Below are 22895 nucleotides of genomic sequence, written 5' to 3'. Positions count from 1 at the left end.
AATGCTTTTTCAGCGTCAAGAGACACCACAAATACAGGGTTAGCCATAAGACGGTTATGTTCCAAATTCAATCATCTTTGCATGTTGTCTTCACTAGGTCTCCCCTGGATAAAGCCCACTTGATTATCATCTATAAGCAGAGGTATCACATGACCTATACGCTGTGCCAAGACTTTCGCTAGAATTTTTGAGCCAGTGTTGATCAGATTTATTGATCTATAACTAGGGCAGCGTGTTGGTGATTTGTGTTCCTACAGGACATTAATTAAAGCATGTCTCAAAGAATTTGGCAAATTTCCGGAATGGAAGGATTCTGCAAATGTATCATGCAATAGATTAACTGAAGAATCTGGTAATAGATAGTAGAATTCTGTTGGCAAGCGGTCGGCACCAGGCATCTTATTCGTGTTTAAGTTGAGAATGGCAGAGCAAATTTCCTCGCCAGAAACCATATGTTCTAAGGCAGTTGCATACATCTCCATTAGTCGTGGTGTATGAATCTGAGACAGTAGGTCTTCTATATCCAGAATCTCACACTTAGTGTCCGAGCAGTATAGCCTCTCATAACATTTCCTGAATTCGTTATTAATGTCATCTGAGAACACATCAAGGACATCCCTGTCATTCCTGATCATTGCAATTTTCCTTTCAGTTTCCATAACTCCGAGCCTATATGCAAGAAGACAGTCACCTATCTCACCTTGTTTAAAATAGTTCCCACAGGTCCTGAACATGGCATACTCAACTTAGTCTGTAATGAGTTTGTTCAGCTCATACCTTTTATTCCAATGCACCGTTTGGAGAGATGGATCTTTAGTTGCTGCATAAAGGTTTTCAATCTGTTTAGCCGCTTTAATCAATGCATAGATTTCTGATTCTTTCATCCTCCTATAGCACCAGACATTGTCATCATTAAAATACCTCCCATACAGCATTTCAGAGTTTTCCATACAGTTGACTTGGGCATATCCTCTATTTGGTTCCATTTGAATAAGTTGTCAATTTCTTTAACAATCTCCTCTTTATGTGCCTCATTCTGCAGAATAGACGTATTCATGCTCCATTGAAAGGATTTAGTTTGGGTATGTGTCAATGAATGATCTACAGACACCGGCGCATTGTCTGGTATTTCTATTATGCCTATTTGTGAGTTGTAGCAGTTTGAGGTTACATACCACAATGTCAGCAAGTAGTCTAATCGAGAATAGACATCATGACTCATTGAGTGAAAGCTATAGTCTCTCTCTCTGTCAGATGTTGCAGCCTCCAAATATCCACCAAATTAAATTCTGTGAGCATGGCCTCTAACAAATGTCTGCCCATAGTCCTCTGATTACTTCCTTGGGAACCAGATATATTATGCAATGTGTCCAGATTGTGTTGAAATCACCACCAACAATAAAGGACTTCCTATTGAAACTTGGTAAATGTTGGGCTAGTTCAAGGAAAACTTGGGGATCATCAGAAGTTGGGGATGTTCATTTCCCATAAATGAGTTGGCTGTTGCTTCAAAAGTACCAGCTTCAGCGGTTTACCATTCCATAGATATGTTTATAATATAAGATCAATTTAGTTGAGGAGACCTATGGGTGGTGGGAGAGGGAGCACGAAAAGAACATAGTTTACCCATGGTGCCAAATTCATTTAGACGGTGTTGACTTTTCCCTGTAAGGAGAGTTTTAGGAGTGTCCATCTCTCAATATTCAGCTTGATCTTTTGCAACAGAGTCTCGAAATTAAGTTGCATTTGTTAAATGGGTCTTTTTGATTCCAGGTGAGTACCCCGGATTGTTTACGGTGGGGGTATGTGAACCAAGACCACCCTACACCCCTCATAATTTGATGGCTTTATCCCAACAGCCATCTCTGTCCAATGGCAGGACAGAGAGCACCCAGACAGTCCCTTTACCGGCTCAATGTTATCAGGCAGGCAAGCAGAGACTTCACCACTAGCGACACGGAAAGAGGTTAAACACCTCATTATCCGAATTCATGCTTTGGATACAAGACCATCATCACAGTATTACGGGCAAACACTGAAATTGCAAGGATCGAGTTCCACATATTTATTTATGCCAAGGGTCCAACATTTGCACAAGTGCAGTGAACCATCCTATCCAGTTCGAATAAGCAGCTTTTGATATGAGGAACGTGCATTGATAGCGATACCTAGCATTCCCCAGGACATGATTGGCTGATGCCAATCTAAAATAATTGTGGATAAATTGATCACAATATTAACATCTCATAATAGTACTTATGTTATGAGTCATGTTATGATTGTTTATGAAACATTTTATTTTGATGAAATTAAGAGCCATGAGGAAGAGAATCAATTTTCGAAACCCGTGTCGGCTACTTTAGTTTACTTGGATTCACGGATCATGAAGCTTACCTTGATTTCACAATAAATTTGGTTTAATTATTGATTGAATTCTGGATATTTGATTACATGCATTATTCCACTTGGGAATTGAATCACAATCATGATATTAGTAAAGTGGCGCATTAGAGACTCAAATATATATTTGATTGATTGAATTTACATGGAATGCTAGGGAAGCTCTCTATACCACGTTTAAGTCCCATGCGACACAGCTAGAAATCATTTAATAGCTCAAGCACATTGATCAGGTGGGGTTATTTGAATATTTTGCTTAATATTCATTTATACAGTGTTGACTTTTGCCCATAAGGAGAGTTTAAGGAGTGTCCATCTCTCAATATCCAGCTTGATCTTTTGCAACAGAGTCTCGAAATTCAGTCACATTTGTTAAATGGGTTTTTTCATTCCAGGTGAGTACCCCGGATTGTTTACGATGGGGGAATGTGGACCAAGACAACCCTGCACCCCTCATAATTTGATGGTTTTATCCCAATAGAACAGAGATCTGGGAGTTGGAAGGTAGAAGCGCTCCCTGGGTATTTCTCAAAGCTTTACTAATATCGGGGAGGTCTTGCAGGTGTAATTCCATGATGGTTTGTTCTGTTTTTCGAGATGGGGTGCTGGGATTGCCCCACGTTTACATGTAATAAATGTGCTACAGTTATGTATCTGAGTGGATCTGGGAAGCTCAGGCTGCTGATGAAGGAATCCATGAGCAAAATGGCATACCTACGCTCAGTTTATGGCACTGCAAAGTACATTTTAGCATTTGGTGAGGAGTTCCTGCATTGGTTGGACCTGGATTTTAATTGGTAGAGCATAGATCACGTGTAGCAAATGAGGGACCAGATTCATTTTTAAGGATCCAATGCGGCCAAACCACAATATCTTCTGATTGGACTATTGTACAAGATCTTCCTTTAGACCAATAAGAAGTGGGGGAATGTTAGCTCGGTAAAGTACCTCATAAAAGGGCTAATTGTTACACCCAAATAGTCAAATTTTTCCCTAGCCCATTTGAACATGAAGTTCTTTTCCAGTAGGACCATGTTGGCCTGGGATTCAGAAACATTCAATCCCATGGATTAAATCAAATTCATTTGGAATCCAGAAGTGGGCTGGAAGGATTCAAGTTCTTTAGGACCTCGGGTTGGGTTGGGCAGTGTAACATATTGTTAGTAGAACATCGCCCACATAGAGGGCAGTTTGGTGGACAGTGATTTCAGTTTTGATTCCCAGTATATTGGGGCTTGAACTGATTTTTCTAGATAGCGGCTCCATCACCAAGGTGAAAATCAATGGGTAAAGGGAGCATCAGGTACAATTCTAAAATGCTCATGAGTATCTCTCAATCTTCTCCAGTGGTTATCTACCAGGCCCATAGAGCTAGGCTGGTATATGCACCTGAGAATATGATCTGGAAACAGGGATTTAAAGCTCTGCCTTTAGGGGGGTTTAAAGACAGAGTGGCATAGGGTCCATTTCAATTTATTAAGAGATTGAGATATCCGTTTAAAAAGGTGTGATAATCCCTAAATATAAGTTCACATGAAGAAGCAATATGGTGATTTTCTTTTTTAAAGACATGATGGCTCGTTGTTTGTCATACATTGAAGGAATGACTGTGATATTACAATAGGGACTCCAAATGGTTATTTAAAAAACAAAATATAAGTAATTGGAGTTATCGTACAGGGTATTTCAGATTCTCACTAAGCTGTTACTATGCAACACTCAACTAGAACATGCATCCCCTTCAGAGGGAATCTTTCAACTTTGCTATATTTCTCCATAAGAATGGAGGATCGGGGGGGCATGTAGCGTCCTGTGCTGGACATATTCGTTAGCTGGATACATTTCCCAAATACCTGACAGCACTACTTTGCTATGCGTTTTACATGTGATTAGCCCAATAATTAAGTTGTTACCCTTCAGAACTTCCTATCTTTTGATAGGACAATCAAGAGTTTGAACCCTGTCTTTTTTAATGCATTTTTTTTCTTTTCCTGAACTCAAACATTGGCAAGAGACCTCAACAGTGTGTGGCGCACTCCGAACTGAGTTCAGTACATGTTTATATTTGTACAGAAATATATCCGGCATTACAAGTAGAAGCTTGGACTCATACCTGTACATCATAAGCAGGAGAAGGCTTCCCCATAGAGCCTGGCTTCATTTTCATTCCTTTGAATGTCCCACAAATAAGGACCTGTATTAAAAACAGATAACATCAAATCGGTTCGATTTTTACCACTGCTGAAATAAAACCTAAAGGTGAGCCATGCATCATGAAATAGTCAAAAATGGTCATTTAAAAAATAAATGGATTCTATTTGCTGTAAATCATTATGCTATCCTTACCACTGCCAATACTTAATACATGGTATATCTTTGTATTATTTCATCTTGCCATCATTAGGTTCACTAAATGTTATACAGCCTGAATAAGGAATAAACCACCAGATATCTTCAATCTTCACATGCGCAGGATAGTGTAGCTGCTCTAACACCACCCTTAATAAGGCTACAGGCATCACTGGTCTACCAGTGCTGTCTTGTCGCAACAGTGCTTCGGTAGGGGATAAAAAACACCCCTTTCGTGTACTCAGTTCTTTCTCTGCCTGTGGAGCTCCACCTTGAATTTACATTAACTTGGCAAATGGTTAAGACCTTCTTTCATTACTACAGCCATGATCTCTCCATTTTTAAAATAAGGAGTGTCAAAACTCTGTTTGTCTGAAGAAGTTGCAACTCTTTTTGCTTCTTCGTCTGTGGCTTGGTTCCCGCATGAAATAAAGTCAGTTCTCTTAGTATGTGTTGCGCATTTAACTATCGCTATGGCTGCTGGGAGCTGACATCACATGGGCGGAGTCACTGTACACTGTCACTTTCTCTCCTTCATAGTATTCAAGTGCGATAATATGCGCTACCAATTCTGCAGCCTGTGCTGAAAAATGAGACAGCAGCCTAATGCTTGCCATAATTTAAAATTCTCCATTCTCTCTATGCCTCAGTACAGCTGAACCAGTCATTCTTTCCCCATTAATTTGATCCATTTTCGAAGAACCATCAATAAAGAGGGTCTCACCTCCAGGTAACGCGTTTTCTTTTACATGCGGTACGTCTTCGTATGACTCTTCATAACTAGCGCAGTCATGCACATGCTCACCCTCTGCCACTGGTTCGGCTACAAATCTGGCAGGGTTCACTGTTCTGCACATTACTATTTTGATGGCAGGATTTGATATAACCCCCTTATAAGCAGAGGCTCTTTGCGATGTCAACTTACCCTAAGGTTTCTCCAAAACAGAAAACAATGCATGCTCAACAAACAATACCATAGAACACCCCATCACTATGCTTGCAGATTTCTCAATGGCGAACACGGCTGCTGCCAGTGATTGTTCACAAGGGAAGTGACTCCTCATTACTGGGTCTAGAATCCCACTATAATATGCTAAAGGTTTGTACCCCAATGTGGTTCTCCGTGTAAGTAATACTGTCAAAACTGTGCCATTTGTGTGCTAAAACAAAAATAATTCCTCAGAATAATTGGTCATTCCTAAAACTGGAGCTGTACGTATTGCTTTCTTCAACTCATCAAACCCCTCCTCCATCTCCTCAGTCCATTCAATCTTTTCCTTATTCCCCTGTGTTTTTACAGGGCCTGCAACAAGCGTCTTGTATATGAACTATAATAAAATACCCATGCTTTCACATAATTACACAGTCCCAGTGTGTGGTTTTTTTGTTTTTATGATTGCCTCAGCTCTTTCAGGTCTAACTTTCTTTCCATCATGGGAAATTAACTGTCCTATGTATAATACTTCTTCCTGACAATACTGTAATTCTCTTTATCCACTTCATAACCTTTGTCTGCTAGGATAATCATTAACTGAATCGAGTCTCGTCTGCACTCTTCATCTGTTGTGCTACAGACTAAAATATTATCTACGTATTGCAGCACAATGCTTGGCAAATCAATATTGCTCAGGTCCAACTGCAAGACCCTATTAAAGATTGATGGAGACCCACAATACCACTGGGGTAAATGTGTGCTTTTCAGTTTAGTCTGGCAGAACATAAATGACGTAAGATCTTGGGAATCTTTATACAACGGGATTGAGAAAAACAAATTTTTCAAATCAGTCATCGTGAAATATCATGCTTCTGGGGAAATACTGCATAGAATCGCTGCAGGATTCGGAACTCTGCCTCTACAATCTGATTTATCGGTCTCATGTCCTGAATTTAACGCCATGACCCACCCTTTGATTTCTTGATCGGATACACTGCGGTATTACATGGTGACTCTGATGTCACTAGGATACCTTGTTCCATCATAGCTGATATAGGGCCTCATTACGAGGTTGGAGGTAACCATGGCGCGGCTGCCTCCAAAACCTTACCGACTCCGCCCTGGTGAATGGAGCAATTACCGGTCCATTCCAAGGTTGGCGGGACCGGTAATTCCCCATTCACCAGGGCCCTTCCACATTCCAATTTGAGCCCCCAGAGGGCTCAATGGGAATGGGGAAGGCACTAATAACGGTACCGCAAATTGTGGTACCGTTATTAGCTCTAAAGTCCCTTTGCGGGTCCTGTCCTTAACGCCTGGAAAAACCAGTAAGGGATTACTGGCACTGGTTCCCTTACCGGTGCCGGTAATCCCTTACCGCCCACCTCGTAATGAGGCCCATAGTCTTAAAAATCCCCTTGTCTGCCTCTCGAGACATGGAATACTGCCTTACTAGAGGTAAAATTGCTCCTGGTTTCAACTTAAACTTAACTTCTCCCACCCCCTTCAACAGGCCTATGTCATAAGGACCCATAGTCCATAAGGAGATTGGTCAACAAATCCTTCAAGCATAGCCAATTCCCATCTTACTATGGCTGCCTCCAAGGGAAATATCTGCCCCCCCCGCTCTTCAATCATAGGTATCTCTGGCCTGAACAGAAATTCATCAGGCACTCTCATAATCTTACCCACTAAACCAGGGAGCCATGTTAACAGAATGTGAAACCGCATACTGAAAAACCTCAGGTTCTAACAGCGTCCCTCGCAGAACTATCTGCCCTGTAAATTGCATGACAAATTTGCTTACATTTAAATAATGTATTCCTGGTGTCAAGCACACTATGCCTTCATCAGTGAAAGAAATTGTCATATTTAACTTTGTTATTAAATCTCAACCCAGTATATTAACTGATGTCTGCCTTGAATACAACAATGGGATAGACATATCACATTCTCCTATAGAGACTGGCATTTTCTCTGTAAAAGGAACTCTACTTGTAGCTCCAGAATACCCACGAGCATTCATGGCACTTCCCAACAATGAACATTTTCCTTCTCGTATACATGAGCGAGTTGCCCCAGTGTCTACTAAAAAAGAAAAGGAGTTGCCTCCTATTGTAACGTCAACCATTGGTTCCTCTTGAGGATTTGGCATCATAGATAGTACTGAACACATCAAGTCACCATGTGAGCTGTCCTATTGTGGGTACATACTTATTCCCGTACCTGTGAAAGGATTCCCACCCACAAGGGTGACACCTTCTATTCAATGAGTCATTAGCTGCCCTGTGTTTGCACTCTGCTGTATATGCATAGGTGCGTGCTGTGACTGCCATTGCGGTGGAATTCAATGGTGCTTGCTGTGGTTGTAAATCCTGTTGTGTTTGCGTTGCTTGCGTCTGATATACTGTCTGATCTTGGGTGAACCCATCCCTACTTTGTGGGCTTTATGCTGGAGGATAAGCTATTCCCCTTCTTGAGAATTGCCCATTCTGTACATACCGTTGGCTCCCACATGTTTGTGCTATATGTCCTGTCATTCCACACGTCCAACATACAGGAAGGAAACTCCTAATTTGCCCTCCATGCATGCCTTGATTATCATTTTGTACATTTTGAAAACCACCTTGGTCATTCTGGAAGCCTCCCTGATTATTATGATTATTCTGAAAGCTTCCCCTTCCTCTGAAACCTGTTCCTCTGCCTTGATCCAACTGTAGTTGGTTATTCACCTGTGGCATACCTGCTGTCTGTTGTGATTCCAGACTGCCACTCTACAATCATTAAACGGTGCACCATCATGCACTGTGTTCTGTGAAGTGACACCTGAGTATCCTGCTCTCGTCCAAATATCATCAGTCCTTTCCCGAAGGATAGCTGCTAGGACGCCCTTAATGTCCCCTATGGCTAGAGTATTCCCTCTGGTCATCTTTTCTAGCTCATATAGCCATTTTCCCGCAACCAACATTAAGCTGCGCAACTTGCATCTTAAATTGTCTTTATCCATCTGGGGCCACGCTATATACTGCGGTCTGGCCCCTTCTTTCTCTAACAAAGGGAATTGTGAAATCCCAAAATCGCAATCCGTTCCCATCGTCTGCCTATCCATAGTAGGGACAATGGTTCCTGATCACCTTCTTCCTGGTAATTAACTTAATCTGCTCACGTACGGCGTCGATTCCCCCCGTCTCACTATGGGATCGCCCTTAAGTCGCTTTAAGCATGCCACAGGCTATGGCGTCCTTTCTTTAGGCAGGTCCAAATCCGACCACCTTACTTCCTTGTCTGTCTGAAAACATCCCTCGGGACTGCATGCACTAGTTCCCTCCTCCCCACAGAAGGTTTCTCTGTCTTCATCAGACATATCCTGTCCCCAACTAGTATGGCTGTCATCTTTCTCATCCCTATTGAGAGTCAGCCGTAGAGAAAGCTCTATGCTCAAGACTAAACAGACTTCCTTCTTTGTTACCCCGTGACTGGGAAATCTCAAACCGATCATCTTTCCCTTTATTTCTTGATTCACTTTTAGTCCCCATCTCTTGGTAAGCCTTTGCGATTCTGTCTCCTATATTTCCTATCTCAAAATCCTCCTCTAGATTTACTCCAGAGGGTCCAGGCATCGATCCTTGCAGTGGGAAGAACTCCTCTATGTCCTCCCATGCTACTACTAGATTCGGTTCCATTAGCTCTTTTTCAATGCGATCAATGTCGCATGCTCTCTGTCTTCACTTTTGTTGAATTTCCTCATCAAATGCCCTTTGGTTCTTTGCTTCTTCTCTAACCCTTTCTTCTTCCTGTCTCTTTGCTTCTCTTCTCTCATTTGCCCTACGCACTTCTTCATCTCTGCGTCTTTGCATTCTTTTATCTCTCAATTTCTGTTCTTCCTCTTCTCTTGTTTTTTCTAGTCTGTCTCTGTCATGCAGACTGTCGGGCGGCGTTTTTGGGACTCCTGGAGGCGCCATTAAGATGTTCCAACACGTCGACGGCCGTTCCGGAATCACCGCTCTAGTGTTTTCCAAGATGGCCGCCACTACTTTTAGTGCCGGCTCAGTGCAGCGTTCTTCACGTTGCACCTTCACTGCTCCTCCGAAGGTAACGCTGTTTGATCTCTTTCCTCTCGGTCTTTCGCCTGTTTTTCTGGGTTCTTTCCAGTCTGCTCTTAGTCCATTCTGTTCTTTTGTACTTCTTCTGATTCCTAGTCTCGGCTCGCTCCTTCTATTTGTTTTCTCGCCCTCCTAGTCAGCCCAGCTCGCTTCCCTCCTTTTCCCCTACGTTCTTGTTTTCCTCCTTTTCCTTAGTATTTCCTTGGAAGTTTTCCCGTGCTCTGCTTTTCCCTTGGCCACCCTTCCTGACTTTTAGTCTGCCTTTGTTCGTGCTCTTTGGATCCATCTCTCTTGACCCAGTCAGTCCAGCGCTCACTTACCTCTGCCAATTGCTGATTCCTTTGGACACTGGAGGATCTGCATACCAGCCCGCCACTAGTCTGGTTCCAACTTGGATGCACACCCAGCAGGGTTTTTTCCGCCGCTAAGGCTTTTTCCCTGCTCAGGAGCCGGCTTCCGGGAGTCCCCACTGTTCGGTTTCCCAATTATCCGACAGAGTGGCATCTCAGGGAGCCCGGCCATACTTACACGAAAAGAAGAAGACCCCGAAGACCCCTCAAAGACGAACCCGGGAACGACAAGGAAAGAAGTCAGAACACCGGATCAGTTCTTCTGACGTGTCAGGTGAGGAGGAAGGGAGGGAATCCACTGCCTATTCTGACAGTGTGCAACGCCAAAAGACTCCAATGGCTTCTCTTGAACAATACCAAGAATTGGTGGCAGCTATCCAGGGCCTAACAGTAGAAGTTCAATCCCTTTGATCCGAGAACCAGTCCTTGCGTCAGCAAGTGGCAGCCCGTGATGAAGCCCGTGGGGACCTACCTCCTCTTCCTTTGCCTTGTGGGAAGTACGATGGAAATCCCAAGACACTGAAAGAGTTTCTGGACGCTTGCAAGTTATATTTTACTTTCCGACCTCGCACTTATGAGTCAACTAAGGCCAAGGTGGGGTTCCTAGTCTCCAATTTAGCAGGGAACGCTTTGGCTTGGGCCTCTCCCCTGGTCTTACAGTCGGATCCATCTACCAATGATTATGACCAGTTTGTACATCTTTTGAAGTCTCGATTTGAACGCCCTGAAGTTCAGTACGCCTCATACGAAGCCATCCTTGACATAAGACAGGGTCCTCATGATGTACAATCGTATGTAACGTCTTTTATGCAGTTAGCCACGGATGCCGGATGGCCAGATTCTGCCCAACAGACATTGTTTCGACGTGGCTTGCACGAAGACATAAAGGATGAATTGGCACGTGTTGCAAGACCTCAGACTTTTCAGGAACTTGTTTCACTTGCACTACAGATTGAATTCAGGTTAGGAGAAAGAAGACAGGAGAAGAGACGACCTCAACCTTCTCCCTTACCTTTCCCTTCGCATTTCTCCAAGGAACTATCTGCGCCCACTTCTGGAGAGGAACCCATGCAGATTGGTACTGCAAGAGGACCCTTAACTGTTGATGAGAAGAAGAGAAGAAAGGAGCTGGGACTCTGTATGTACTGTGGTTCCAGTAAACACCTACTCTGTAATTGCCCAGAGGTTCCTCCTCATCGCCAGGGAAACGAATCCCCCCGAACCTAATCAGGGTCAGGTCCGGGGAAGTTGGAAGAAATCCCTGTAATCATACTTTATCTCTTCTACCCAAAGAAGACAACCATTTGATGGTGTTCCAAATCAGTTTAGCCAGAGGATCCTCCGTCGCTTGGGAGGCATTAGCTATGTTGGACTGCGGTGCAGCAGGGAACTTCATCGATGTTTCGTGGGCTCAAGAAAATGGCGTCCCTATCATTCTTAAGAACCAGCCTATTCCTGTGGAAGGAGTGGATGGCCAACCCCTGTCCTCTGGACCCATCACTCAGGAGACCCTACCCCTTCAAGTTACATTGTTTCATCATCGGGAAGGAATGATGTTTGACATCATTAAGGCAGCACATTTCCCAGTGATTTTAGGGATACCGTGGTTGCGAAGACACAACCCACTCATTGACTGGTCTAAAAATGTCATACAGTTCCAATCCTCCCTTTGTCGCGATGAATGCCTGAATCAGGGTCTTCCATCTGGTCCCTCGAACCAGAGCGAACCCGTCTTGGCTGCTTCTCTCCATTTGGTCCCAAGACACTATCATGAATTCCTAGAGGTCTTCACGGACAAGCTGCCACATGCCCTTCCTCCTCACCGAAGGGAAGACTACGCCATGGAGATCCAACCTGATGAGCCTATCCCTTTTGGAAGGATGTTTCCGTTATCTCTACCCGAGCGTAGAGCCCTCAAAGAATATTTGGACTGTAATCTCCAAAATAGACTCATCCAAGAATCCAAGTCTCCAGCAGGGGCATCGTTATTCTTCATTCCCAAGAAAGGATCATCCGAACTCCGCCCTTGTATTGATTACCGAGGCTTAAATCGTCTTCCTATTAAGGACCGTTATACCATGCCCCTTATCAAGGAGATTCTTGCAGCTGTACAAGGTGCCATCATCTTTACCAAGTTGGACCTTAGAGGAGCATATCACTTGCTCCGTATCAGACAGGGGGATGAATGGAAAACTGCATTTAGGACACCTCTAGGTCATTTTGAATATCGGGTAATGCCCTTTGGCCTAGTGAACGCACCCGCGGTTTTCCAACGCTTTATGGACAAGCTATTTGCCGACCTCCTCTTTTCCTCAGTGGTGATATATTTAGACGACATTTTAATTTACTCCTGGTCACTTACTGAACACCGAAGACATGTTCGCCAGGTACTGAAACGTCTACTTGAGAACAAGCTCTTAGTCAAGCCTGAAAAATGTGTCTTTGAGGCACCTTCGGTATCTTACTTGGAGTTCATCCTCTCACCAGAAGGCATCCGTATGGACCCCAGTAAGATCCAAGCAGTGCTCCACTGGCCTGCTCCTGGAAGTGTTAAGGAAGTACAACGCTTCCTAGGATTGGCGAACTTTTATCGCCAATTCATCCCTGGATTCTCGAATTTGGTCCTCTCTATCACTTCTTTATTAAAGAAGGGGGTGTTATTTTTTTGGACACCAGAGGCGGATTCTGCCTTTCAAGCCCTTAAGAAAGCCTTCACCTTGGCGCCGATTCTTGTTCAACCGGATCAAACCTTACCTTTCATAGTCGAAACTGATGCTTCGGGAGGAGCTATTGGCACAGCTCTCCTACAGAAGGGTAACGATGAGCTCGAACATCCGGTGGCATATATTTCTAGAACCTTATCCCCAAGTGAAAAGAATTATTCCACCATCGAAAGGGAATTGTTGGCCATAAAACATGCCTGTGAGGAGTGGCGGCATCTCCTTCAAGGAGCTATGCACAAATTTAGAGTACGCACGGAGCACAGTAATCTCTGTATTCTCCAACAGATGTAATGCCGAAATGCCAGACACGCCCATTGGCCGTATTTTTTTTTTCCAGTTAAATTTCGAAATAACATACCTACCGGGCAAGCAGAACATCCTAGCCGATGCCCTTTCCCGCTGTCAGGTTTCAGACTCTGAGGTAGAAGGCAACCATGAATTACTGCTGGCAGGCAAGGAGATCCGGACAGTGGCCAATACTTTCCTATGTGAGGTCCAGTTCAAACAACACAATGGGCCCCATTACACGGTAGGCGGTAACCATGGCGCTATTAGCGCCATGGTTGCCGCCGGTACCGTACCGAGTCCGCCTTGGTGGATGGCGGAATTACCGCCCTACTCCAAGGTGAGCGGGGGCGGTAATTCCCCATTCACCAAGGCCCTTCCCCATTCCCATTTTTGCCCCCATAGGGCATAATGGGAATGGGGAAGGTGCTAATTACGGTACCGCAAATTGCGGTACCGTAATTAGCTCCGAGGTCCCTTTGCGGGACCCGTCCTTAACGCCTGGAAAAACCAGGCGTTAAGAGAGGACCCGCAAAGGGACCTCGTAGTAAGTAGTAAACCCTTACCGCCTACCGTGTAATGAGGCCCAATATCCCTATGGGGACAGATGTAGGTACTGAACTAGAAGAAAGAGAGGGATTCCGTTTTAAGGGCTGAGCTTTATACCTACCCGACAAGAGGCACCAAGACTTGGCTCTCTCGTGGTGTCATGATTCGCCTATGGCTGGGCATAAGGGAACACGTGCCACCCAGGACCTCCTGTCCAGGCTGTTCTGGTGGCCAAAGATGAGCCAAGATGTACAGTCTTATGTATCAGCCTGCCCTATTTGTGCAGCCAACAAGTATCTTATCTCTAAGCCTGTCGGCTTACTACAGCAGGAACCAGCGCCCAAACAGCCTTGGACACACATCTCTATGGACTTTATTGTGGAATTACCAAGGTCCGACGGAAATACTGCCATCATGGTGACAGTGGACTCCTTAAGCAAATTAGCCCACTTTACGCCCTTGAAGGGGTTACCAACAGCCCCGGAGATGGTTAAGGTATTCTTGAGAGAAATTGTGCGACTTCATGGTCTTCCCGACATTGTAGTTTCTGATCGAGGATCTCAATTTACATCCAAATTCTGGGGGTCTCTTTGCAAACAGTTGTCACGACCATTGGCGCTTGGAGGGTTTGGCGAAGGTGGAAGTTCCGTCGCCATTAGACGGTTCCGTTACGTTTTTTGTTTCAACGTACGGTGCAGTCTAGTGTTTTTCCAACATGGCCGCCCGCCGAGTATTTCTCTATTCGAATCTCAGCGGGTTGGCGCGTTGCAACTTGCTTTCCCGTTCGTTGCGTGCGCTCAGTAGCGTTATCTCCTCTTAGCGATCTTCCACCCCCCAAATTCCTGCTACACTCTCTCCCGCTTGCTCTCTCCCCTTTTCCTCGCTTCCTGCTCTATCGGAGGTTCTCCCTGCTGGCCGTTTTCTCCTGTCAGTTTCTCAGGAGCTCTCTCCTCTGTGGCGCCCATTCACGCTGCTTCGTTTCCTTCTTGTGATTCCACCGCTTCTGCCTGGAGCCGATTTCTCTGGATACTGCTTCTAGTACTCCACGCTTCAACGGACCTGCTTCAGGAGTCTTCTGTCAACTTGTGGGGGTTTTTTGGGCCTCGGAGGCTTTTTCCCCCAATAACAACTGGCTGTCACGGGAGGGGGTCATCGTGAGTTTTCTCTGTTGAGATTCACGGTGGCTTCTTTTCGAGGCAGACCGTATCTGCTCTCCAAGAAGAAGTCTCAAAGGGAGAAACCACGTCGAAGGAGAACCCACTACTCTTCAACATCAGGTGAGGAGGAGGACGGCATTTTTGGGGAACCATTCCTATCAAGTGAGGAGGAGGACATTACAGACCTAGTGGGCAATTCTGCAGGCCAGTCACCAATCCTTGATAGCTTGCAATGCCTAAAAGAAGAAGACATGGCCACGCCACAGCAGTTACAGGAGCTGGTGGCCGCAGTTCAGAACCTTAATGTTGAGGTCCAAACACTCAAGACCGACAACGCAGCACTCCAACAGAGAGTAGCAGCTAGAGAACAACAGGCTACTGATCTACCCCCTTTGCCTTTAGTGTCAGGAAAGTTTGATGGCACTGAGAGAAGGGTGAAGGAATTCCTTGACGCCTGCAATATTCATTTCACCTTTAGACCCTATGCGTTTTCCACGGATCATGCAAAGGTGGGTTTCATGATCACACACTTAACTGGGAACACCTTGGCATGGGCAACACCATTGGTATCCCAGTCAGATCCTGTGTTACAGGATTATACTGCCTTTAAGGATCTCCTTAAACAGACCTTTTTGCGGACGGAATGTGCCCACATAGCTAGTGAGGATTTACTGGATGTGCGGCAAGGGAACTCAGATTTACTGTCCTACATAGCAACATTCAAGACATTGGCTGCGGAAGCTGGGTGGCAAGAACAGGCTCAGTACACGATTTTCCGCAGAGGTTTACGGGAAGAACTAAAGGACGAACTTGCCAGGATTTCTCGTCCTGACTCCTTCTCGGATCTATTAGCAGCAGTACTAAGAATAGACTTCCGCTTAACCGAACGGAAAAACGAAAGAAAGAAGAGCCGTGGCCCTAACCTGTTTTCGGACTCTCACACCCCCGTCTCCTCACCTGCTACTCGAAAGATCCGAGACGAACCCATGCAAGTCGGAACCACTAGACCTCCCTTGACCGCCGAAGAGAAGAGGAAGAGACGTGACGAGAATCTTTGTCTGTATTGCGGTTCTGCTGCCCACCTGTTGAGGGACTGCCCAGATGTGCCCCCCCGAAGGTCGGGAAACGAGCGCCCTCGGTAGTTGGTAGGACGGACTACCGAGGGGTGCTTCCCTGTTCTTACACCACACTTTCCGTTACCTCTGCCAGAACGCCAGAGGACCTCCGCCTGATGGTGATAGGCATCACGCTCCGCTTCAGAGACAAGGAAATTGACACGCAAGCGTTGTTGGATTGCGGAGCCGCAGGAAACTTTTTGGACACCTTGTGGGCGGATAAGGTGGGTCTATTTAGAATTGCAAAAAAGGAGGATCAAAAGGTGGAAGGAGTGGATGGAACACCCCTATGTTCCGGACTCATAACTCATACCACTGAAGCTATACAAGTATCTATACAGCAACACAAGGAGCAGATATCATTTGACATAATCCGAGCTGCTCATTTCCCTGTCATCTTGGGTATCGGTTGGCTCCGGAAGCACAACCCAACTGTGGATTGGACAAACAACCTGTTAAGCTTTCATTCCAAGTATTGTTTGAAGGAGTGTTTACCTGAACCCCAACATGAATTGGTCAGGACGGTATGTGCTACGGAACAGAATACCGTAAATTGTATACCCAGTTGCTATTCCAAATTTACTGAAGTATTTGAAGAGCAGGTACCCATTGAACTACCTCCGCATAGACCCGAAGACTGTGGTATTGATCTGGTTCCTCAGGCGTTGGTTCCTTTCGGCAGGATGTATCCCCTCTCATTGTCAGAAAAGGCAGTCCTCAGGCGCTACCTTGACGACAATCTCGCCAATGGACTGATTCGTTCTTCTAAATCCCCCGCAGGCGCCTCTTTGTTTTTCATTCCTAAACGCAAGAGCAAAGAGTTGAGACCGTGTATAGACTACAGGGGTCTCAACAAAGTGACCATCAAAGACCGTTACCCGATGCCTATCATCCATGAGATCCTGGAAGCCGTTCAGGGCTCTGTAGTATTCACCAAGCTCGACCTACGAAACGCCTACCATCTACTTCGGATAAGAGCGGGTGATGAATGGAAGACGGCTTTTCGCACTCCCTACGGCCTTTACGAATATCAAGTAATGCCGTTTGGCCTAGTAAATGCACCCTCTATATTTCAGAGGTTCATGGACCGCCTATTTTCAGATCTTCTGGGTCAAAACACTGTGGTCTACTTGGATGACATTCTGGTGTACTCTCGCAATCTAAAAGACCACATTCTTCAAGTTGGAGAGGTCCTAAGTAGGCTTAAACAACATCACCTTCTAGTAAAGCCGGAGAAATGTACCTTTGCCCAGTCTTCTGTATCCTACTTAGGATTCATTCTATCCGAGCAAGGGATTACGATGGACCCCAAAAAGGTCGAATCCATTCTTGGTTGGCCGTCCCCCACCTCCGTCAAAGAGATACAACGGTTTTTGGGACTAGCCAACTTTTACAGAAAGTTTATACCCAACTTCTCACAGCTCACTCTACCCATAACCTCGCTGTTAAAGAAGTCTTCTGAACCTTTTATCTGGTCAACAGCCGCTGAGGATAGTTTTCTCCGCCTGAAACGAAGTTTCTGTTCAGCACCTATACTTAGACAGCCCGATCAGCTGAGTCCAGACCGACGCTTCAGCGGCAGCCGTAGGAGCTGTTCTTCTGCAATTGGACCAGGGCCAGGAACACCCTGTGGCCTACTTCTCAAAGACACTGACTGCGAGCCAACGGAACTATTCAGTCATCGAGCGGGAGCTTTTGGCCATGAAGCTGGCTTGCCTCGAGTGGAGACATCTACTCCAAGGAAGCTTTCATCCTTTCCAAATACGCACCGATCATAAAAACTTACAGGTCCTCAGACAACAAGAATGTTACAACACTAGACAGGCCAGGTGGGCTCATTTCTTTGCTCAATTTCATTTTACCATTTCCTACATCCCGGGTACTCAAAATCAGATTGCTGATGCTTTGTCCCGCAGAGACGACTTGAACCCTACCTACAGAAAGGAGTTAATGTTCCCACATACCCAAATTATCTCAACGGTGTCCTCTTTTATGCAGGAGGTAAGGGAAACCTCTTCAGATGTCCCTGCTCTAGACGTCAATAAGCTGCCTGTCTGTAGGAAAGATGGTCTATACTTCATCCAGGGAAAACTGTTCTTGCCCGCGCAGAAACATCGCCAACAGGCTCTTCAGTGGTGTCACGACGCCAAGACCGCCGGACATCGAGGAATTAGAGGAACTTTGGAACTGTTAAAACGTTCTTTTCATTGGCCCAACATGAGGACAGATACCAAGACCTATGTACGGTCTTGTTTAGTGTGTCAACAGAACAAGTATTCTACCCAAAAACCACTGGGATTGTTACAACAAGAACCTGTTCCGTCGGGTCCTTGGAAATCTATCTCTACCGACTTCATCGTAGAACTACCTAGTTCCCAGGGTTGTACTTGCATCATGGTTACTGTCGACACCTACTCCAAACTCGCTCATTTCTCTCCCTTATCCAAGCTGCCTACAGCCTCATTCATGGCTGAAGTATTCCTCAGGGATATCTTTAGATTACACGGCTTACCCCAGAAGATCGTATCTGATCGTGGTACCCAATACACCTCCAAGTTCTGGACGGCCTTATGTAAGCTCTTGGGCATGGAGAGGGCTCTCTCTTCTGGTTATCACCCTCAAACTAATGGCCAGACTGAAAGACTCAATGGTTCACTGGAACAGTATTTAAGGTGTTTCACAAATCAACAACAAGACAACTGGGTCACTCTACTTCCCACAGCTGAGTTTGCATATAATAATGCTGTGCATTCCGCAACGGGCATCAGCCCCTTTTTTTGCACTTATGGGTTCCATCCTAAATCCATCAAACCAACAGCCTGGAATGAGACCAACATCCCGTCTTTAGAGACCACTCTCAATCGTCTGAATGAAGCTCATGACACAGCGGAACGAAGTCTAAGTGAGACTAGCCGACGGTATAAGGAACTATCCGATAGACATCGACGACAAGTGCCTTCTTGGGACAAGGGTACAGAGGTCATGTTGTCCACCAAGTTCCTACCCCGTTGGGTCCGCCCTTCTAAGTTGTCCCCTCGTTTCATTGGACCTTTCAAGATAGAGACAATGATCAACCCTGTTGCCTACCGTTTAAAGTTGCCCAAGACTCTCCGACGGATACATCCGGTGTTCCATTCCTCCCTCCTTCGACCCTTTGTCCCTGATGCCAGGAAACAAGCTGCTCCCAAGTTAGTGATTCAACCTACTTCTACCTCGGAGGAATATGAGGTCTCCCAAATTCGAGACTCTCGGTACCATCAAGGATGCCTGGAGTACCTCATACATTGGAAAGGCTACCCCTCTTCCGAGGATACTTGGGAACCGGCTGCACAGGTTTTTGCCCCCCGATTGCTTCTACGATTCCACCGTCTCCACCCGGGTAAGCCTGGAGGAAGGGGCCTTCGTAGGGGGCATACTGTCACGACCATTGGCGCTTGGAGGGTTTGGCGAAGGTGGAAGTTCCGTCGCCATTAGACGGTTCCGTTACGTTTTTTGTTTCAACGTACGGTGCAGTCTAGTGTTTTTCCAACATGGCCGCCCGCCGAGTATTTCTCTATTCGAATCTCAGCGGGTTGGCGCGTTGCAACTTGCTTTCCCGTTCGTTGCGTGCGCTCAGTAGCGTTATCTCCTCTTAGCGATCTTCCACCCCCCAAATTCCTGCTACACTCTCTCCCGCTTGCTCTCTCCCCTTTTCCTCGCTTCCTGCTCTATCGGAGGTTCTCCCTGCTGGCCGTTTTCTCCTGTCAGTTTCTCAGGAGCTCTCTCCTCTGTGGCGCCCATTCACGCTGCTTTGTTTCCTTCTTGTGATTCCACCGCTTCTGCCTGGAGCCGATTTCTCTGGATACTGCTTCTAGTACTCCACGCTTCAACGGGCCTGCTTCAGGAGTCTTCTGTCAACTTGTGGGGGTTTTTTGGGCCTCGGAGGCTTTTTCCCCCAATAACAACTGGCTGTCACGGGAGGGGGTCATCGTGAGTTTTTTCTGTTGAGATTCACGGTGGCTTCTTTTCGAGGCAGACCGTATCTGCTCTCCAAGAAGAAGTCTCAAAGGGAGAAACCACGTCGAAGGAGAACCCACTACTCTTCAACATCAGGTGAGGAGGAGGACGGCATTTTTGGGGAACCATTCCTATCAAGTGAGGAGGAGGACATTACAGACCTAGTGGGCAATTCTGCAGGCCAGTCACCAATCCTTGATAACAGTTAGGAATTCAATGAGCCCTTTCCTCTGGATTCCACCCTCAAAGCAATGGGCAGACTGAAAGACTTAATCACACACTCGAACAATATCTCCGCTGCTTCTTTAGCAGAAGACAAGAAGACTGGTGTACTTACCTCCCCATGGCAGAGTTTGCTTACAATAACAACAGACATACGGCCATCAATATGTCGCCTTTCATATGTACCTTTGGATACCATCCTAAACATTTGCCTCTGACAGAACTACGTCCTTCAAGTCTACCCGCCATCAAACAAGTAGTTGAAGAGCTTAGAGACACCCATAAACTGGCCAGTGAGACCTTGAATGCCAATCGTCAGACGTATAAGGCATGGGCCGACAAGAAGAGGAAGGCAACACCTTCGTAGACTGAAGGAAGCAAGGTTTGGTTAGCCACAAAGTTCTTACCTCGATGGACACACATGGGGAAGTTTGCTCCGAGGTATATTGGACCCTTTCAGATCTCTAAGTGAACCCTGTTGCATTTCGCCTTCAGTTGCCTTCCTCGCTAAAGAATGTTCATCCTGTGTTTCATTCATCTCTGCTCAAGCCCTACCTGCCTGATCCTTATAAGAGAAGAACCAAAGGATTAATTGGTACCTTTCCGGCAGATCCAGCAGAATATGAATTATCTTATCTACTGGATTCCCGGTACCATCATGGAGTACTCCAATACTTGGTTCATTGGAAGGGTTATCCCATTGAGGAACGCACCTGGGAGCCCAAGAGCCACATTCACCCCCCCCCCGACTTATCAGAAGATTTCACAGATTACACCTGGGCAAACCGGGAGGCCCCCCAAGTAGAAGAGACCATACTGTCATGCAGACTGTCGGGCGGAGGTTCCGGAATCACCGCTCTAGTGTTTTCCAAGATGGCCGCCGCCACTTTTAGTGCCGGCTCAGTGCAGCGTTCTTCGCGTTGCACCTTCACTGCTCCTCCGAAGGTAACGCTGTTTGACCGCTTTCCTCTCGGTCTTTCGCCTGTTTTTCTGGGTTCTTTCCAGCCTGCTCTTAGTCCATTCTGTTCTTTTGTACTTCTTCTTATTCCTAGTCCCGGCTCGCTCCTTCTATTTGTTTTCTCGCCCTCCTAGTCAGCCTAGCTCACTTCCCTCCTTTTCCCCTACGTTCTTGTTTTCCTCCTTTTCCTTAGTATTTCCTTGGAAGTTTTCCCGTGTTCTGCTTTTCCCTTGGCCACCCTTCCTGACTTTTAGTCTGCCTTTGTTCGTGCTCTTTGGATCCATCTCTCTTGACCCAGTCAGTCCAGCGCTCACTTACCTCTGCGAATTGCTGATTCCTTTGGACACTGGAGGATCTGCATACCAGCCCGCCACTAGTCTGGTTCCAACTTGGATGCACACCCAGCAGGGTTTTTTCCGCCGCTAAGGCTTTTTCCCTGCTCAGGAGCCGGCACCCGGGAGTCCCCACTGTTCGGTTTCCCAATTATCCGACAGAGTGGCATCCCAGGGAGCCCGCCCCTACTTACACGAAAAGAAGAAGACGCCGAAGACCTCTCAAAGACGAACCCGGGAATGACAAGGAAAGAAGTCAGAACACCAGATCAGTTCTTCTGACGTGTCAGGTGAGGAGGAAGGGAGGGAATCCACCGCCTACTCTGACAGTCTCGTTCTTTGATTGCTCTCTGCCTGTTGTCATATTTTCTTTGCTACTCCGCCCTTTCTTCTTTTCTTAATTGCTCTTCCTGATATATTTGTTCTCGTCTTTGTCTACTTTTTCTTTTAGACTTGTCTTCTTTCAATCGTTTCTCTCGTTCCTTGTCTTTTTTATCTTGCTCGTCTTGATCTTCCCTTTGCCGTACTTCCTCGATGCTCTTTCCATCAAGTTTGAGCAATATCTGACTGCCCAGCCACTCATTCGGTATGAGCACTATCTCGTCAGTTTTGTCTTTTTCTCCTTTCCATCTCTTAATTTCTCTTTCTATATCTAGGGTAGCACTTGGTCGTTCACTTTTCTTTGTCCTGTGGGACTTTAGAGATCACATCTTTTTCTGGAAATCTCTCCGGGCTCTTGTCACTGCTATGAGCAGGCAGTTCATATGTCGGATTACTATATCCTGCTGCTGCTTTAAGCTCTCTTCGCGGATACACTCCATCTTTGGTACTATCGACATTTACTTTAGGCGCAGTAGGGGTAGTAGAAGGCTCAATACCCCCCTCTTTCCACTGGTTAAGCATCCAGTCTTCAGGAGGCGGACTTCCCTTTCCCCCTGGTACATTTTCCAAAGCTCTAAGCTAGCTAACCTCTTTTCCAATTTCCTCCCTGTGTATGCAGCATGCAAGTATGTGGTCTTGTGTTGCAGAAGCGCTTTAGACAGCGATCCCCCTTGTGGCCATGGCATGAACATCTTATCTGCCGTGCCCATAACCCATTCTGCACTATACTGCTTAAGCTTGGGTGCGTGCTTTGGCAGTTGTTTGCACAGGTGTATGAGCGGAGTAACATCCTACATTGCAACAAGTCTCAATCGACTGTCGATACTTACCGTTCTTTACACAGAATAATACTTTTCAGAAAAATAATACAATATGAGCGTGCCCCAATCGTCGCGGCTCCAAACCTCTATGCCTCACTTTATTTCAATCTACCTACACAGTAAATACTCTCAATGACTAAATAAATAAATAACTTTTACTCTCGCCTTCTAAACACAATCTATTACTTATCGCTCTTCGACATCCCATGTTTTCCTTTAC

The 22895-nt window shown here is 45.8% G+C and overlaps 1 protein-coding gene across 5 annotated transcripts in view; it reads right to left on the bottom strand.

The window, feature by feature from the left end:
* Positions 1–22895, bottom strand: part of LOC138569309 (acyl-coenzyme A synthetase ACSM3, mitochondrial-like) — a 770966-nt gene that overhangs the window by 170308 nt on the left and 577763 nt on the right. For all 5 annotated transcript variants that reach the window (XM_069647172.1, XM_069647174.1, XM_069647173.1 and 2 more), the window contains one exon: positions 4514–4594. In XM_069647172.1, coding sequence (XP_069503273.1) covers positions 4514–4594 — 81 coding nt within the window. The remainder of the gene's footprint in view (positions 1–4513; positions 4595–22895) is intronic.

This window comes from Ambystoma mexicanum, chromosome 2q, assembly GCF_040938575.1.
Source record: "Ambystoma mexicanum isolate Mex_15411 chromosome 2q, UKY_AmexF1_1, whole genome shotgun sequence".
Lineage (NCBI taxonomy): Eukaryota > Metazoa > Chordata > Amphibia > Caudata > Ambystomatidae > Ambystoma > Ambystoma mexicanum.
Note: the sequence above shows the minus strand (reverse complement) of the source record. Positions and strands in the feature narration are given on the sequence as shown.